This window comes from Octopus bimaculoides, chromosome 2 (genome assembly GCF_001194135.2).
Source record: "Octopus bimaculoides isolate UCB-OBI-ISO-001 chromosome 2, ASM119413v2, whole genome shotgun sequence".
NCBI classification, from domain to species: domain Eukaryota; kingdom Metazoa; phylum Mollusca; class Cephalopoda; order Octopoda; family Octopodidae; genus Octopus; species Octopus bimaculoides.
In genome coordinates this window covers 64,042,682-64,060,201 of record NC_068982.1, presented here as the reverse complement: position 1 = coordinate 64,060,201, position 17,520 = coordinate 64,042,682, and the positions used below count along the sequence as shown (strand labels likewise).

The following is a 17,520-nucleotide window of genomic DNA, read 5'->3' as shown; positions in this document are numbered from 1 at the left end:
CAGGACGTCCAGTTGAATTTGATGATAAACTCCTTGAGGCATTACTTGAAGAAAATCCTGCATTATCAGTTGAAGAATTGGCAATAAAGCTTAGTTCAAACTATACAACTGTTCATCGTCATCTTCAACAACTTGGAAAGGTTCCTAAACTTGGAAAATGGGTGCCTCATGAATTGTCCGAAAGCAACTGCAAATCCCGAGTTGACATCTACTCTTCTCTTTGTTCTCGCGAACTCATTTCACCCTTTTCAGACTTGTGACTGGTGACGAAAAATGGATCTTCTATCGAAATGTTAAACGTCAGAAAGTGGCATGATAAAATAGAAAAAGCTCAACCACAACCAAGAAGGGAACTTCATGGAAAAAAGGTTCCTCTCTCTATCTGGTGGGACTGCAAAGGTATAATTCACTTTGAATTGTTACCACATAATGCAACAGTCAATGCTCAGGTCTACTGTCAGCAATTAGAGCGTTTGAATCAAGCTTTGAAGAAAAAAAAACCCACTTTAGTGAATCGAAAAGGAGTGATGTTTCATCAGGGCAATGCGCGACCCCACACTGCAAAGATCACGTCATAGAAGATCGAAGAGCTTAGTTGGGAAAAAATTCCTCATCCACCTTATTCTCTTGACCTTGCTCCTTCAGACTACCATTTGTTTCGTTGATTACAGAATCATTTAGGGGACAACTTTCGCAAGCCAGGAGGAGGTCGAAACTGACATTTCAGAGTTCTTCGCTTTGAAACCAAAAGAGTTTTACATTGATGGGATTAAAAAGCTTGTAGATAGACGGAAAGAAGTCATAGACAATCAGGGAAAGTACATTGATGATTAGATTTCAAGTAAATATAACATTTGATCACTTGTTTTCTTTATTTAAAATTCGGACAAAACTTATGAGATGACCTGAAATGTATCCAACTGTTTTACATATTCTTCACACAGAGTATGCCAATACTGTCAGATATGATGAAGGGGTACACAGAAAGAAAACGTTTGAGAACCCTTGTATTTAATCAAAATACTTAAGTCCTAAACTGACTTTAGGGGAAGAGAAATGGGAATGGTGACATGAATATCTTTTTTAGGGATCATAATTTTAAAAGCAGAAATTTCATGGGAGAGGTAAGCTGATTTAATTAAGCCCAGAACCTAACTGTTACAATACTTTATCAGGCGTAGGAGTGGCTGTGTGGTAAGTAGCTTGCTTACAAACCACATGGTTCTGGGTTCAGTCCCACTGCGTGGCACCTTGGGCAAGTGTCTTCTACTATAGCCTTGGGCCGACCAAAGCCTTGTGAGTGAATTTGGTAGACGAAAACTGAAAAGAAGCCCATCGTATATATATATATGTGTGTGTGTGTGTGTGTATATGTTTGTGTGTCTGTGTTTGTCTCCCAACATCGCCTGACAACCGATGCTGGGGTGTTTACGTCCTCATAACTTAGCGGTTCAGCAAAAGAAACCGATAGAATAAGTACTAGGCCTCCAAAGAATAAGTCCTGGGGTCGATTTGCTCGACTAAAGGCGGTGCTCCAGCATGGCCAAAGTCAAATGACTGAAACAAGTAAAAGAGTATAAACTCCAGGAAGATGATAAGCTAAGATGATGCCAGCGGAATTTGAAGAAAGTGTAAAGGGAAGTAACCAATACTGCAAAGCATTTCATCAGCCATTTGACTGAATTTTGTCGATAAATGAATATATATTTTGACATTAAAAGTTTACCTATTGTTCCCCATGATGGTGATTGTGATGAAGCTTGCTCCTGAGGTTGATTAAAAGAAGGTTGTCGCCTTGCCATAGATACTTTTAACTGAACATCGGATATCATACAGCCATTTACCTGAATACAATAGCAAAGAAAGTTGGGATGAGTGTTATTTATCCATTACTCATGAAATAAACATTCATAAATAATCTAAAAATCACATTGCAGTCAATGTCATAAGGTTTTAATTTGTTTACAATCTATGTTTCTATTTTATTTAAAAATACCTCCCACAAACATTATTTAAAATTAGTATATACATACCATAGCAATAGCTTGCTCAGCAAATTCAACTTTTTCAAAAGTAACAAAACCACAACTACCAAAATAAAAAATAAAAATTAGACAAAATAAACATATTTGTGTATGTGTCTTATATACAGTAACTTAAAAGTTTTGAAAAGCAATTTAAGTTTCCTGAAGATATTTGGTTGATTTGATATAAAATTAGAACATCTCTGCTTATTGCAATCATCTGGCTGTCTCACTACATACCTCATAATGGCCAGTGATAATGCATGAGAAAACAGTAGCCGCAAATAAAAGTAAGTATTGTAGTAGGCATGCTAACTCAGATCTACAGAGATTGAGGTTGAGTCCACTGGATTATTAAAAAAGTTGAAGTTACTTCTTGATAGTGTCTGTAATATTTTTTAATAAGATGGAGTATTTATGAAGGTTCATATCGGAAGTGTGCTGGTGTATGTTCAAGCACAACTGGAAGAAAATTGTGAGATGAAAGTTTATAGAAGTGTTAGTACAAGTATTGTAAAAAAATATAAAATGTATGACATGCCCAGCCAGATCTATGTGGTGGTATTTTCCAGTAAGACATGATGAATTTATTTGCATGATACACCAGGTGAATATCTCCTTTGTTGTATTTAGATATTTATCAGAACTCGTTTTAAACAGGGTATGTAAAACTACATTTCCTCAAGGCATTTATATATGGCTTTGCTGTTTTGAGAACCCTCCACTTAATGCTGTAGTCAGTGTTTTGATCTCTCAATCTTCACATGTGAGCTATATTGTGGTGTTTCTTTTGTTGGTGTGTGCATGTGTGAGTGGAGGCGCAATGGCCCAGTGGTTAGGGCAGTGGACTCGAGGTTTCGATTCACAGACCAGGCGTTGTGAGTGTTTATTGAATGAAAACACCTAAAGCTCCACGAGGTTCCGGCAGGGGATGGTGGCGAACCCTGCTGTACTCTTTCACCACAACTTTCTCTCACTCTTACTTCCTGTTTCTGTTGTGCCTGTAATTCAAAGGGTCAGCCCTGTCACACTGTGTCATGCTGAATATCCCCGAGAACTACGTTAAGGGTACACGTGTCTGTGGAGTGCTCAACCACTTGCACGTTAATTTCACGAGCAGGCTGTTCCGTTGATCGGATCAACTGGAACCCGCGATAGAGTGCCAACAACAACAACAACAACACAAGAATGTGTGAAGGATGACTCGTAAGCGTTTTTCCTGAAGATTCCTTTGCACAAGCCTTTGTAATTCTTCTTATTGATTGTCTGGTTCAAAATACTTGAAGTAATTTCAGTTTTGTGCATTACCCATTTTACATTGTTTTGGCAATTTCACATGAATAAATAACATTATACTGATTGACTGACAAATTAGTGATGGAAAATAGATATTCTTTTTGAAATGTTGTGAAAGCAAAAATGTTAATAATTATAAAAGTAAATAAGAAATTTAATGTGTGCAAAGAAAGAAATAATTGATGACTGAAAAGATATTTAGGAAAATCATTATTTTGCACACATGCAGAAAAATGAGCAAGAGATGGTGGGTATCAATAAAAAGAAATGAATATATATATATATCATCATCGTCATTTAACGTCCGCTTTCCATGCTAGCATGGGTTGGACGATTTGACTGAGGATTGGTGAAACCAGATGGCTACACCAAGCTCCAATCTGATTTGACAGAGTTTCTACAACTGGATGCCCTTCCTAACGCCAACCACTCTGAGAGTGTAGTGGGTGTTTTTACGTGCCACCGGCACGAAGGCCAGTCAGGCTCAAAATGGTGTATTTTACGTGCCACCTGCATAGGAGCCAGTTCAGTGGCACTGGCAACGATCTCGCTTGAATGTCTTTACATGTGCCATCTGACACAAGTGCCAGGAAGGCGATGCTGGGCACAGGTGCCATTGACGGTTTCGCTTTCGCTTTCTCATGCATATATATATAAATGTTCATCATGAAAAGACCTCTTACTTAACTGCTTTCCCAAAGGGAAAGAAGTAAAATGTCTGCCACTGAGGTGTCCTACATTGAAGCTGCTAGAGAAAAATCAAGATGTTGAGAGAAACATGTAAGGAATGGTAGCAATGAACCTATCCTTACATATGATAGAATAAAGGGAAGTATAGAATTGCTATTATGAGAGGATGATGAATAATTAGAATGCATGGGATAGAAAAGAAACCAACTCCAAGTAAACTCAACAGAGAGACTAGCTGTAAAGTACATGGCAACAAGGAAGGCAGGTGAACAATTGAATGTCACTCAGTATAGGAAGGTGTCATACACAATGATTAGCTTTGTTGTTGTTGGCACTCCATCGCTTACGATGTCGAGGGTTCCAGTTGATCCGATCAACAGAACAGCCTGCTCGTGAAATTAACGTGCAAATGGCTGAGCACTCCACAGACAGGTCTACCCTTAACGTAGTTCTCGGAGATATTCAGCGTGACACTGTGTGACAAGGCTGACCCTTTGAAATACAGGCACAACAGAAACAGGAAGGAAGAGTGAGAGAAAGTTGTGGTGGATGAGTACAGCAGGGTTCGCCACCATCCTCTGCCAGAGCCTCGTGGAGCTTTAGGTGTTTTTGCTCAATAAACACTCACAATGCCCGGTCTGGGAATTGAAACCGCGAGTTCGCTGCCCTAACCACTGGGCCATTGCGCCTCCACACAATGATTAGCATAGTGGTGTCATCATCATTAACTACTATAACAGCAAATATGCATAAGAGAGGGAATTTAAAAAAGCACTAAGTTGAACCAGGTTACGAAAATTACTGAAAGAGTTATATCACAATTGATTAGGAAGAGAAATAGCCAAGATGAAGTGCAGTTTGGGTTATGCCAAGCATAAGCTGCTACATCAAATGTTTATTGACATAAAATGATATATTTAGTAGGTGTGGGCAAATATTTAATTATATTAGTTCATTTATGTATTTTACGATTTTTTTCTTAAACAGATTTCTAAGAGTAAAGTTGTTCAAATTTGATATGAAAGGGCTGTGTTTGCAAATGTAATCGTTTGCATGAGTACTAATATCATATTTTTTGGTCTAAATCCGTTTATTAAAGCCAAGCAATATTTCATCTAGTGTCAATGATACTGTTGTCTCAGAATAGACCAAATACAGTTATCTATACAATACTATAAACTAGATGTAATGAACAGTAAGTCAATAACTTAGTATTTTATGATTTCAATATTACATAAATGTTTGTAAACCTGGGAAATTATGTTCTTTAATGTATTTTCGATTTAGAATGTGAATACAACAAATTAAGATTAAGAGTATTCAAAAACCTACTTTCTTTCTAGTTCCATCGTTACATTTACAATAGGACCAATATTTTCAAATGCCTTCCGCAGCAATTCTTCTGTAACTTTGTGACCATAAACATATATTGTGTTACCTTTCCTTGGGTTATCCGATCGTTCTTCTCTATCACGATCATACCCTGAAAAAGAAAAAGAGGAAATAAGTTTAGCACTGAAAGTAGGATTATGATAGCAAATGTTAGACATTTGTGTCTGTATGAAGTTTATATACTGGCTAGCACTTTTGTTACAAAAGGTTCTCAGCACAAAATACAGTCTAAATGTCTTATAGCAAAATAATGTTGCAATTATAACTATTTTTGGCAAGCTTGGTAGAGCCCAGCTTTTTCAATGTGAGATGATGTCTTTATCAAACAGAGTTAATAAGATATCAATTCAAACATCTGACAAGAGTTCCTCATGTTCAAAATCCCTAAATCATGTGAATTTTACACACAAACCATGCTAAATTAAAAAGCTGGTGCTTTCAATTTAGCCTACATAATCATTTAAACAGCACACAAAAGATAAAACCAAATTCAATTATAAAATGAGAATATACTAACTTGTGTCTCTCATGCCACCTTCCATTACAAAACTTTCAGAAAGTCCTTTTCGTCGAGGTTTTACAACCTGGAGGAATGTAGATAAAGAAGCATTTTTTAAAGATGCTATTACAGTGCTGAAGTTAGTGAAAATTAAAAAGTAAAAATCTTTGTTAAATTCATTTTTTTTTATATTAACTTCTAATATGGGTAAAATGTGTGTGTTTGGAGGAGGTCAATTAAATTGACCACAACAAATTTACTGGTATTTTATTTCATTGACTACTGATAAATGAGAATCAGAGCTGACCAGAGTGGGATCTGAAGTCAGAACAATTGAAATAATGTTTATACCCTAACTTGGCATGAAATGTAATACACAAACAATAGTAGGGTTTAATAACTTGTTTTTCAACTTTTAGAATAGTGATATACAATTCTGAGAAGCAACAAGAGAATGTTTAAGTAATCACTTGATTCAAATTTCTTAATATGTTTAAGAGATTAAAGTTTTCATAATACAAAGTCAACAATACCTAGAGCAATGAAGTTCAAACAAGATTAACATGGACGTCATCCTATGCTCCCAAAGAAGCTATAAGATGGCATATTTGTTATGTTCAGTCAAATAACTGATCTCAGACTAACACAGAATAACATACTAAACAATATCGAATTTTATAGAAACAGTTTATTTCTTACTATTATACAACAGGTGATCTATAAAAGAATTTGAAGAGAAAACTAATGTTTCTGTACTTCATGTATATTTTGCTTTTGCTGGCTGCAAGATTACATACAATAGAACATTGTTTTGAAATGTGACTCACTTCTTTTTCTTCTTCTTTCTCTTGACTATCAGGATGTGTAGCAGAAAATGGTTGAAAGCCAACAGTACTTGGTGTTTTGTCAGGATCCTAGATAAGTTTTTTAAAAATTAGGGTATTTAGTAATATTTTATAATTATTTGATAAATACTGACAGAATATTTTGAAAGAATTATTGAATGAATGATTTTCATGTAGGTTACAAGATTTTGCAGTATCTGTTAAGTGACAATCCATCCCTAAAATTAAGGTAATTTGAAACTTAACTAAAACTGAAATAAATTTTCATTTTAAAGTCTGTGTGCTGATGCAGCAACTCAGCCAAATCTCGAGTATATTCATTCTCATTTTTATGCAAAATTCTCTGGTAAAAACAATTGATTTGTATACTATAAGTAATAGAAACCTTTCACACAGAAATATTTCTATTTCATCATCATCATCGTTTAACGTCCGCTTTCCATGCTTGCATGGGTTGGACAATTTGACTGAGGATTGGTGAACCAGATGGCTACACCAGGCTCCAATCTGATATTTATTACCAAGGTTGGATTTTACTCCTATAGAGAGTGTGGACATATATATATCTCGAAGGATGGTTTCAGTCACCTGCTTAGATAGCTCAAGTATGAAGTCAAAGGTAGTCAGTATTGAGTTAGTATAGCGTTCCAACAAAATAGCTACTCTGAAGTACCTTGAAGATAGCTATTGAAATCGCTGCCTTGTGGTATTACACTATCTGATGGGAAAGAGATGGTAATGGTAAGGTACAGGACATAAAAAGAAAACCAATGTGTGTTAGACATTTAAAATAGTATAAGTCAAGATATGTAACAATTACTTCCTAATTTTGCATGCAATAAATGTTGATTGCCTTGCTTCCTTTTGACCCTGCAGTATTCAGATTACTCAGTCAAATCTGTTGTTGTTGGCACTCTGTCGCTTACGACGTCGAGGGTTCCAGTTGATCCAATCAATGGAACAGCCTGCTTGTGAAATTAACATGCAAGTGGCTGAGCACTCCACAGACACGTGTACCCTTAACGTAGTTCTCGGGGGAGATTCAGCGTGACAAGGCTGACCCTTTGAATTACAGGTACAACAGAAACAGGAAGAAAGAGTAAGAGAAAATTGTGGTGAAAGAGTACAGCAGGGTTCGCCACCATCCCCTGCCGGAGCCTCGTGGAGCTTTAGGTGTTTTTTGCTCAATAAACACTTACAACGCCCGGTCTGGGAATTGAAACCGCGAGTCCGCTGCCCTAACCACTGGGCTATTGCGCCTCCACTCAGTCAAATCTAATGCTTATTTATTCCCATTGTTTAGAATCAACCATACATTATCTCATAGCTTTGAGATTTAATGGATTATTTTTGACACCAAAAATATTTGAATAAAAACTATTTACTATATTTTGCCTTTGTCATTGGATTGACATATAAATAGAAAAATAATAAGCAACAATTATTTTGAATGGACCATGAAATTGCCAAGGTAAAATGAGTTAAATGTAAAATCAGAACAAATGAATGTCAGTACTCAGATAATCATTCACCAAGTTTCTGGACTCAAATTACAAAATAAAAACAACAAAAAAATAAATACAAGTGAACTTTACTTACCTTGAGCTTTTTTTCAAAGTTTTTTGAACGTTTAAAACTTTGTTTGTCTTTGTTTTCATTGTTTAACTTAATTGCCTACAAAAAAAAGATAATATCAAATTTGTAATTGGTTTTTGACAGAATATCATTAAAAAATATTCTCGTTTAGGGTTTTGCATTTGTTTTCATTTTTGCTTACTCTTTCTTATACACTTTCCTACGCTAACATAAATAAATAACTTTTGCAAATTAGAACAATTACAGACAGCATGTCTGTAAGATAGAGATTGTAGTGGGTTGATGAGTCCTTGTTCAATCAGCTGGATAACTTCTTTTGGATGCAGTCCAAAGAAAGCTATCCAGCTGTTGTTAGCATATGAAGAAGCATCATCATTCCACATGTGGAAGCTATATTCCATTGTTGGTCTCACTTGAACATTTTAGAGAGCCAGAGCCAGGAATGAAGTGTTTTATGTCTTTAAAAAAGGATGGATAATCAACAGGGTGTGATTCATTTCTACATTGAATTTAAGAGAGAGACCATTGATAATTGGCAGGTGTAGCATTCGTAGCACTCTAAGGATGTTAAAAGGAAGTTTCCAAGGCACTAGAGTTGAACAATATGCAGAGGACGACGAACAAGATAACCTTTGATATGTAATTGTTACTGTTTACTGTTGAAAAAGACAAGACTCAGGTTCCTTTAGAAAATTATTGAGGTATCTCCTGTTAATGGAGGTAGGGTCTAGGTTGCATGAGGATGACTTCTGTGCGTGTAGAAGGCTAGTGAGGAGTGATGAGCACATTATCTGCAGAGAAGTGAATATTGTTAACGATATACCTAAGCACGTGAAGGTTGATAGTGTATACCAGAGAGAAAGACTCATCAGCACATGCTGCAGTGGTAATGATATGAAGCTTTTAATGCAAAACATGAGAGGCAGAAAGAGCTTATTATGTAGGCAGCTTAGCTAAGAGATTCTCATGCCAAACTTAAATGGCTTGCTGATATCAAGTATAATACTACTTTTGCCAGATTTCTCAAGGTTGTGGAACCGCTGGTGAAAGATATAGGCTTGTTATGACCCTTTCTATCTCAGAGATATTGAAAGTAAAGGCAATAGGTCAGGAGCTGGCAGGGTCATCAGGAGACACTTTAGTATGAATGGGTCCTTGTAAAGAGAAAGATTAATGAAGGTCTAATTCTGGAATATAATGTTTGAGGGTAATTGAAAAAATGGCGATACACAGAGGAACTAACTGGTTTGAAGCCACTGGTGTGTATGTGTACATAAGTATGGCTGGAGTGGAGAACAAAATTTTGTAGGAGTCTTGATGAGTGTCTGCACTAAGAAGTGGAGAGTATAGGCGCAGGAGTGGCTGCGTGGTAAGTAGCTTGACTACCAACCACATGGTTCCAGGTTCAGTCCCACTGTGTGGCACCTTGGGCAAGTGTCTTCTACTATAGCTTCGGGCCGACCAAAGCCTTGTGAGTGGATTTGGTAGATGGAAACTGAAAGAAGCCCGTCGTATATATATATGTATATATATATATATATATAAATTCAAATTACGACAAACGAAGTTTGCTTTAGAAGCGTTGAGATGTCTTAGAAAGTTAAAGTGATTTTAAATTCTCAAATGCAGGATAATGCTAATAATATAGCCTGAACAGGATAAACTACCCCTATTTTGCAGAAAAACGTGTAGGTGGTTAACTGTGGGACTCGAACTCACACCTCTGTGATTACGCGTCATATATATATAAATGTATATGTATGTTTGTGTGTCTGTGTTTGTCCCCCAACATCACTTCACAACCGATGCTGGTGTGTTTACGTCCCAGTCACTTAGCGGTTCGGCAAAAGAGACCGATAGAATAAGTACTAGGCTTACAAAGAATAAGTCCTGGGGTCGATTTCTTCGACTAAAGGCAGTACTCCAGTATGGCCGCAGTCAAATGACTGAAACAAGTAAAAGAGTAAAGAGAGTAAATGTGGGAGATTTTTCTGCAAGAGTACTGATAAGTTTTCATTGAGTAGTGGTAGGTAAGAGTATTCTATAAAATTGGTACAAATCCTCTTGCTAAGGGAAATGAGCTTTCCAAGCTCTTGCTTGAGATGCATGTAACAGATTTGATAAGATCTGACACTCAAGCCTTCCACCCACTTTAAAAGTTAAAATATTTAGAACACTGACTGAGCCAGTCCTCTTCTATGGATCAGATACCTGGACCTTATCGGCTCTCTTAGAAAAACAACTAGATGGAACATATACCAACCTGCTCAGAAAGATACAGAACATCAGTTGGAGATCACACCCAACACTTATTAACATCTATGGAAATCTGATACCAATATTCCTCAAGCTAAAGCAGAAATGGCTACAATTTGCTGACCACTGTCATCAAGCAGAGAAAGAGGTTATCTCATCCCTGCTCCTATGGCATCCCTCTGGAAGTGTTTTCTCCAGGAAACTGACATTTCCAAATACTATATCTTGGGACTCAGGGCTGGATATTAGAGATCTGAACATAGCAATGCAGGACCATGTGGTGTGGAAAGGGATTGTCAGTAGAGTTCCAACCAACTATAAGTTGGTCAAAGGAAGATGATGAAGAGAAATGAAGGGCTAGCTGCAATTTAGATGGAAGAGCTTGTAGATTGTTCAATACACAAAGGAATCAAGGTGGATAAAAAGTGCCTGGTAGAGACATGTTGGAGGAAGAGTACTTCACCTTATACAGCTGTAATTAAACTAAAGCCTATATTCAGGGTATAGGTTTTAGTTGTGTGATGGATGTGAAGGAAGAGACATAAAAGAATAGCTTTGGTCACCTTAGCTGTTTCAGATGAGTTGTGAGTGAAGTCAAAGTGCCATGATTAGGCAAAGGGTGGATAATCCAATACATTTCAACAGAAATATTTTGGTAAAAGCTTTGAAGTTAAAAAAATAGATCAAGAGGGTTTTGAGTGTGATAAGCAGCAGCAACAACACACTCAAAACACTCTTGATGATATCATCTGTTGTGAAGCTTTTAAAATGCTAAAACATTTGGTTTCAGTTCCAGCAGTGTCAGTGCAAGGGAAGTGGGACAACAAAGAAGCTTTGTGAACACCAGGATTACCAAGAAAAATGACTTCAGAGAGGGCTAATGTGCTTAACCAACAAAATCACATTCCTATGGTGCAAGTTGACTCATTCAACCAGTTTGCAATATTTAGGATTTTGAAGTTTTAACATGTCCATATATTTGCTCTTTACAAAATATTGTGAAAATGCATGGCTCAGTGGTTAGAGTGTCAGGCTTACAATCATGAGGTAGTGAGTTCAACTCCAAGACAAGGCTGTATGTTGTGTTCTTGAGCAAGACACTTTATTTCACGTTGCTCCAGTTTACTCAGCTGTAGAAACGAGTTGCAACATTACTAGTACCAAGCTGTATCAGCCTTTGCCTTTCCCTTTCCCTTGGATGACATAAGTGGCATGCAGAGGGAAGGCTGGTATGCATGGGTGACTGCTAGTCTTCCATAAACAACCATGCCTGGACTTGTGCCTCAAAGGGGAACTTTCTAGGTGCAATCCCATAGTCATTTATGACCAAAGGGGGTCTTTACCCTTTACCTGTACAAAATGTTCAAGTTCTAGGGGCATTAACTCTATTATAAAAAGTTCCCCTAAATCTAGGGTATTCAGAAAAATATTGAAGGTTAATGGTGGCATCCTCTGCATAAAAGTGTATATGGTTAGAGGTAACAGCGACCAGATTGTATCATAACTGAACCTTGAGGTTCAATGTTAATAAAATACAGGCTGGTGAAAGGCTATCAATCCACGTTACAGTTGAGCAGCAATCTGACAGGAAACATTCAATTCAAGAAATAAGAAATGGCTCAAGCCCAATCAATGCTTTCAGTAAAGTCTTTAAGAGACTTAAAATGAGAAAAGAAGTGATTGCTCACAACTATATCTAGCATTTTTGAAATGTTAAATATAAGGTCTGAAATGTTCTGAGGATGGAACAGTCATATGTTTTAATAAGGTAAGGTTGATACACATTGTGAGAAAAAAAAAAGACAACTGGAGAGTCTTGTATATTTGAAAGCATACAATGAAAGTGATAGCAGTACTACTAGCAGAAATGACCTAATTAAGTTGAAAACACGCAATAATAATTTCTCTTACACCAGATTTTAAAAGTCTTTTAGCATGTTCCAAGGCATCAGCAGAAGATTCTGAAGCTGAAAATACATAATGAAATTAAACAATAGTTATTCTAAAATCAATTAATCAAAATTTTATTCATCTAATGCATATACACTAAAGAGTCTATTGTTTGACTTTATATGCTGAAAGTTTTATGGTAATGGTGATTTACTTCACTCAGAGAAATATGACCTGAAACATTCATAGACCTTCCAAGGGATTTAACAATGCCAATAAAATGAAATAAACATTCTAGCAATAGTGAATTTAGCTCACCAAAAGCTTACCTTTCATCTGTTGTACATAGTAAATCAGTAATGAATATGGAAATTTATTCAACAGAAGAGTTTGTTTCTTACAAAACACAAACTGATAAAAATAAACTTAAGTAAGTACTAGTAAGATATATAGAATTGCAACAATTGAACTGTGATAGTAAGATATTTATCAAAACATTTCCAATGTAGGTACAGGAGTGGCTGTGTGCTAAGTAGCTTGCTTACCAACCACATGGTTCCAGGTTCAATCCCACTGCATGGCACCTTGAGCAAGTGTCTTCTACTATAGCCTCAGGCCGACCAGAGCCTTGTGAGTGGATTTGGTAGACGGAAACTGAAAGAAGCCTGTCATATATATATGTGTGTGTGTGTGTGTGTGTGTGTGTGTGTGTGTGTATGTGTTTATCCCCACCGACATCGCTTGACAGCTGATGGTGTGTTTACATCCCCGTAACTTAGCAGTTCGGCAAAGGAGACTGATAGAATAAGTACTAGGCTTACAAAGAATAAGTCCCGGAGTCATGGCTGCAGTCAAATGACTGAAACAAGTAAAAGAATAAAAGAATTCAAAAGATATTTTTTGCTTCAGCCAGCTATAAAGCAATTTTTAGAAAAAAAAACAATGAGTGTGTGTGCATGCATGTATGTGTATGCATGTGTGTGTGTGTGTGTGTGTGTGTGTGTGTGTGTGTGTGTGTGTGTGTGTGTGTGTGTGTGTGTGTGCATGTCCAGCTTTGAGAATTTGTCAGAATATAAAATAAAATTTAACTCCAGAGACTATTCCTGAGAAAAAATAACTTATTACATTTTTCTCTTTATAAAATTTTCCCAAAATGAATAGGGAAATGAAGTTTTTTTTCAGTGTTTGAATACTGTTAATATTCATAGTTGAAGTATGGGTTTTCTGGTAAAGGTAGCGACTAGTTACAGTTTATGAAACAAACAAACCAATCCCTTTTACTTCACAACAAATTCATCGAACATCTAAATATTATTATTGTTTTAACAAAGCTATCCCACTTTTGATAATATGAGAAAATACAGTGTTCAGGCTAAATTTGACATTTTGCAGTAAAGGAAAAGAAAGCACAACATCCCATCCAAAAATTAAAGTATCTAAAAAAAAATTTTTTAATCAACTAGACTCTGGCTGGTTTACTCAAACAAGCCACCCTCAGCTTCCACCACAGCCACAAGACAGCCCTCAGAACCTGGTGCACATGTTCCTGTGTCCCTGGGAAGATTTTTGAGCATCTCCTTCACCTTGGTCACTAGCTTGGCCTTAGTGCTGCAGGTAGTGTTGTTGGTGTCTTTCTCAACAGCACACTACACATAATAATCCATGAGATTACAGTTGGGGAATTAAGAGGCCAGAAATTGGGGCTGATGAAGTCATAGAAATTCTGATTCTTTCCAGAGATATGGCAAGAAGCTGAATCCTGCTGCCACACACATATGGCCTACTAGCAGAAACCCTCTCCAGCCAGGGTTTAACCACAGTCTCCAGCAGTTTCACATTCTTAATTGAGTGTAAGGCCCTGTTCAAAGATTGCATGACATCACCTTCACTGGAGACACAACCAAAGGCCATCTCTGTTTTGGAGAACTAGGTTTTCATGACGTCCATATCATGTCTTACAGCCATTAAGTGTTCATGGAACATTGAGCAGCAGTCATGATGTCAACATTTTGATACCTAGAGTGAATCATTACGATACAGGTAACTTTCTTCCAATATTCAGATGGCTTCAAGTCCTCCATGTCAGCTAACTTTTTGTCAACTACAAACTTAATGTTTATGCTCTCTAATGCCATTGACTATGCACCAATATATCAAGCTGTTCCTGCACAAAGGAGACAAAGAATCATCAAATTTAGCCCAAATATGCTGTAAATGTAAAATAGTTTTTAATGCTAACTTACGTCGTTTTACAGGTGGAGTGTTAACAGTTTGGCTTTCTGGTTTGGCAATCCTCATGGCCTGCAAAGCTTTTTTCTGTATAGAATAAAAACAAATGTATTATACAACAGCTCTCTATATGTAATAGGTTTTGTTCCTGGTGACATCGACGCAAAAGTACAAATTGTAACAGCATAAACAAGACTTTAAACATTCCATCATCTACTCTATGTATAGAGGCAAAAATGCCATTTCCCTGTTACTATTTAGCCCATTTTCACTAATTTGGAGCAACTGATTTTTGCAACTGGAAAAATGTATTATGTCGTTTGTATCTATGTCTCACTGGTGGAGGCGCAATGGCCGAGTGGTTAGGGCAGCGGACTCGCGGTTTCGATTCCCAGACAGGGCGTTGTGAGTGTTTATTGAGCGAAAACACCTAAAACTCCACGAGGCTCCGGCAGGGGATGGTGGCGAACCCTGCTGTACTCTTCCACCACAACTTTCTCTTACTTTCTATTTCTGTTGTGCCTGTAATTCAAAAGGTCAGCCTTGTCACACTGTGTCACGCTGAATATCCCCGAAACTACGTTAAGGGTACACGTGTCTGTGGAGTGCTCAGCCACTTGCACGTTAATTTCACGAGCAGGCTGTTCCGTTGATCGGATCAACTGGAACCCTCGATGTCGTAAGCGACGGAGTGCCAACAACTATGTCTGACTTTTTCTCCCATTCTTTCTTTAGTCGTCTTGTTGCATAGTGTGGTGGGTTTTATTGTTCCATTCGTGTTTTCTATTGAGGCTCCGTCTGTCTATTACTATGTCTGTGGCCTCTGTAATCCAAGTGTTGTGTCTGCTACATACGTTAATAATACTTTAACATCAGAACTGCTGAAGTATGAGTAGGATAGGAACATTTAATAAAGTCTAGCATATAAAACAAGCACAGACATTAAATGTAATCTCCGTAGAAAGAAAAACACAGCACAGTTGGCAAGTGAAAAAGTAGGTTAATTGTTACGTCCACATGGAGACTGACAAACAACTAGCATGTAAGATAGAAGTCCCGAGACATCCTTAAGAACTGGTTCGTAAAGAGTAATCATCTATTGATATTGAAACATGAGACTCAAATTATTTGACATTTCACTTTATAATTTCAACGTATCGGTAATATAGAGTATTGTATAGTTGAAATTAATTTTTTTGTTCAATAATTGAGCCATGTAGTGTTTCAGATTCCGCAATCTCTACCAATTAAAATGATTAATCTTAATAAAGTGATACGGTTTAACAAGAAGAGCATGAATTTGTCGAAGACAATAACAAATATCATGCCAATAAATATATATTCACAATGATTATTAAATACATACATTTTAAAGTTTATTTTAGATTTAACGAATATTAGACAGTCTTTCTTATCATAATTTTATAAACATTCAGTCACAAAAGATACAGAATATTCGTAGTCACATAATAACTAACCTTCTTTCGAAGTTTTGCATATTTTTGTTTCAGAAACTCTTCTTCGTCAGTAAGTGCAGACGGAAAATTAATCATTTTAAATTTATTTCGAACAAGAAATCGTCACTGTTTAATAATAACTCTTCTTTCAGGGAGAGAGAGAAGATGGGTTATTTTAGCGCTCTTCAGTAAAAGCAAAGCATATTCAGCATATTCATCCCGTTGTTAAGTCCTCTCAGTCTGTTTACTTGAAGTTATTTCTGATAAAATAATTTTATGAGAAATTATTATATTTTAATTATTAAGACTTATACAGAATTTGAGATAAAGACTGGAAGGAACTATGAGGCATGAGTTACTTCAATGTCTGTATCAAGCCCGGCTTGTTTACTTTCAGGTTTTTACATTTCCTCTTACTGTTATTTTTGGTTATAATTATACCACTTTTCTTCCTGTTTCTAGGGAAGGGAAGTGGTGAGAAAAGTGTCTCACTCAGAGAAAATCCATAAAGTGTATAGCAAGAAACACAACTTCCTTTTTCTCTGGTCATCAACCGATCTCGTACTTTATGACCACTATTATTTTCATGTTGTCTTCATGTACTTCTTTTATTAAAGGATTGTTGTTGATCATGTTAGAGCTAGGATGTGGGCTTACCAGACCAACTTTATTTTCCGTTATACAAAATAACTGACTGAAGAGTAAATGTCGTTTACAGTATTTTCAACTATTTCGTTCTTATTACTCTCATTACTTCGATCTTCAGTTTATGTATAATATTCTCGTTTTCAGCATCTTGCATCCATCATTCGTACCCAGAGTTCTCGTGAAATTACTATTATCGTTTAAAAAAAATGTAAAACCTTGAATTTTCAAAAACAATGTAGTAGTAGTATGAACTACAGAAGTGTTGCACCCCATCGGCTTTGTTTCCACTTAACTTTCTGTGAAATACAATAATCAAAATTTTCAGACATACATTTCAGATGGTATGGTGTAGATTACAATTATGTTAGAAAAAGTTCTAAAAAAATATTGTGGCATATTAGGTCACTGTAATTCATTCATCGCAAAACAAAAAAGAAAAAAAAGAACATTTCCAATAAATCCGGTTTCTTCCTCCACCCTTTTTCCGAACAAAAATACGGGGTTTGCGACACAAGGTATCCGTAATGCATGCCGTTTGAAAGGTACGTGTGTGTGTATATTATATTATACAATTTCATTAAAAGATATCCATTTTCCTTAAAGTTACAAGGGAATAACTCGGATCCTGTGAATTTTCCGAAATCCTCCCCCCGCCCGTTGCTTTCCGCGCATTTTTGTTTTCATATTCACTTCCTACA

At 36.6% G+C, this 17,520-nt stretch overlaps 1 protein-coding gene across 2 annotated transcripts in view; it reads right to left on the bottom strand.

Moving 5' to 3' along the window:
• The window catches only part of LOC106876999 (negative elongation factor E), a 19,966-nt gene that overhangs the window by 1,702 nt on the left and 744 nt on the right, over positions 1-17,520 (bottom strand). The window contains exons 1-9 of one of the 2 annotated variants that reach the window (XM_014925779.2): positions 16,196-17,471; positions 14,732-14,804; positions 12,510-12,565; positions 8,346-8,420; positions 6,729-6,815; positions 5,920-5,986; positions 5,343-5,493; positions 2,034-2,088; positions 1,727-1,844 (exon numbers count right to left, since the gene is read on the bottom strand). In XM_014925779.2, the coding sequence (XP_014781265.1) occupies positions 1,727-1,844; positions 2,034-2,088; positions 5,343-5,493; positions 5,920-5,986; positions 6,729-6,815; positions 8,346-8,420; positions 12,510-12,565; positions 14,732-14,804; positions 16,196-16,270 (757 nt within the window). In that variant the 5' untranslated portion in view covers positions 16,271-17,471. Of the gene's footprint in view, positions 1-1,726; positions 1,845-2,033; positions 2,089-5,342; positions 5,494-5,919; positions 5,987-6,728; positions 6,816-8,345; positions 8,421-12,509; positions 12,566-14,731; positions 14,805-16,195; positions 17,472-17,520 lie in introns of those variants that run through there. The other variant, XM_052977582.1, reaches the window with a different exon arrangement.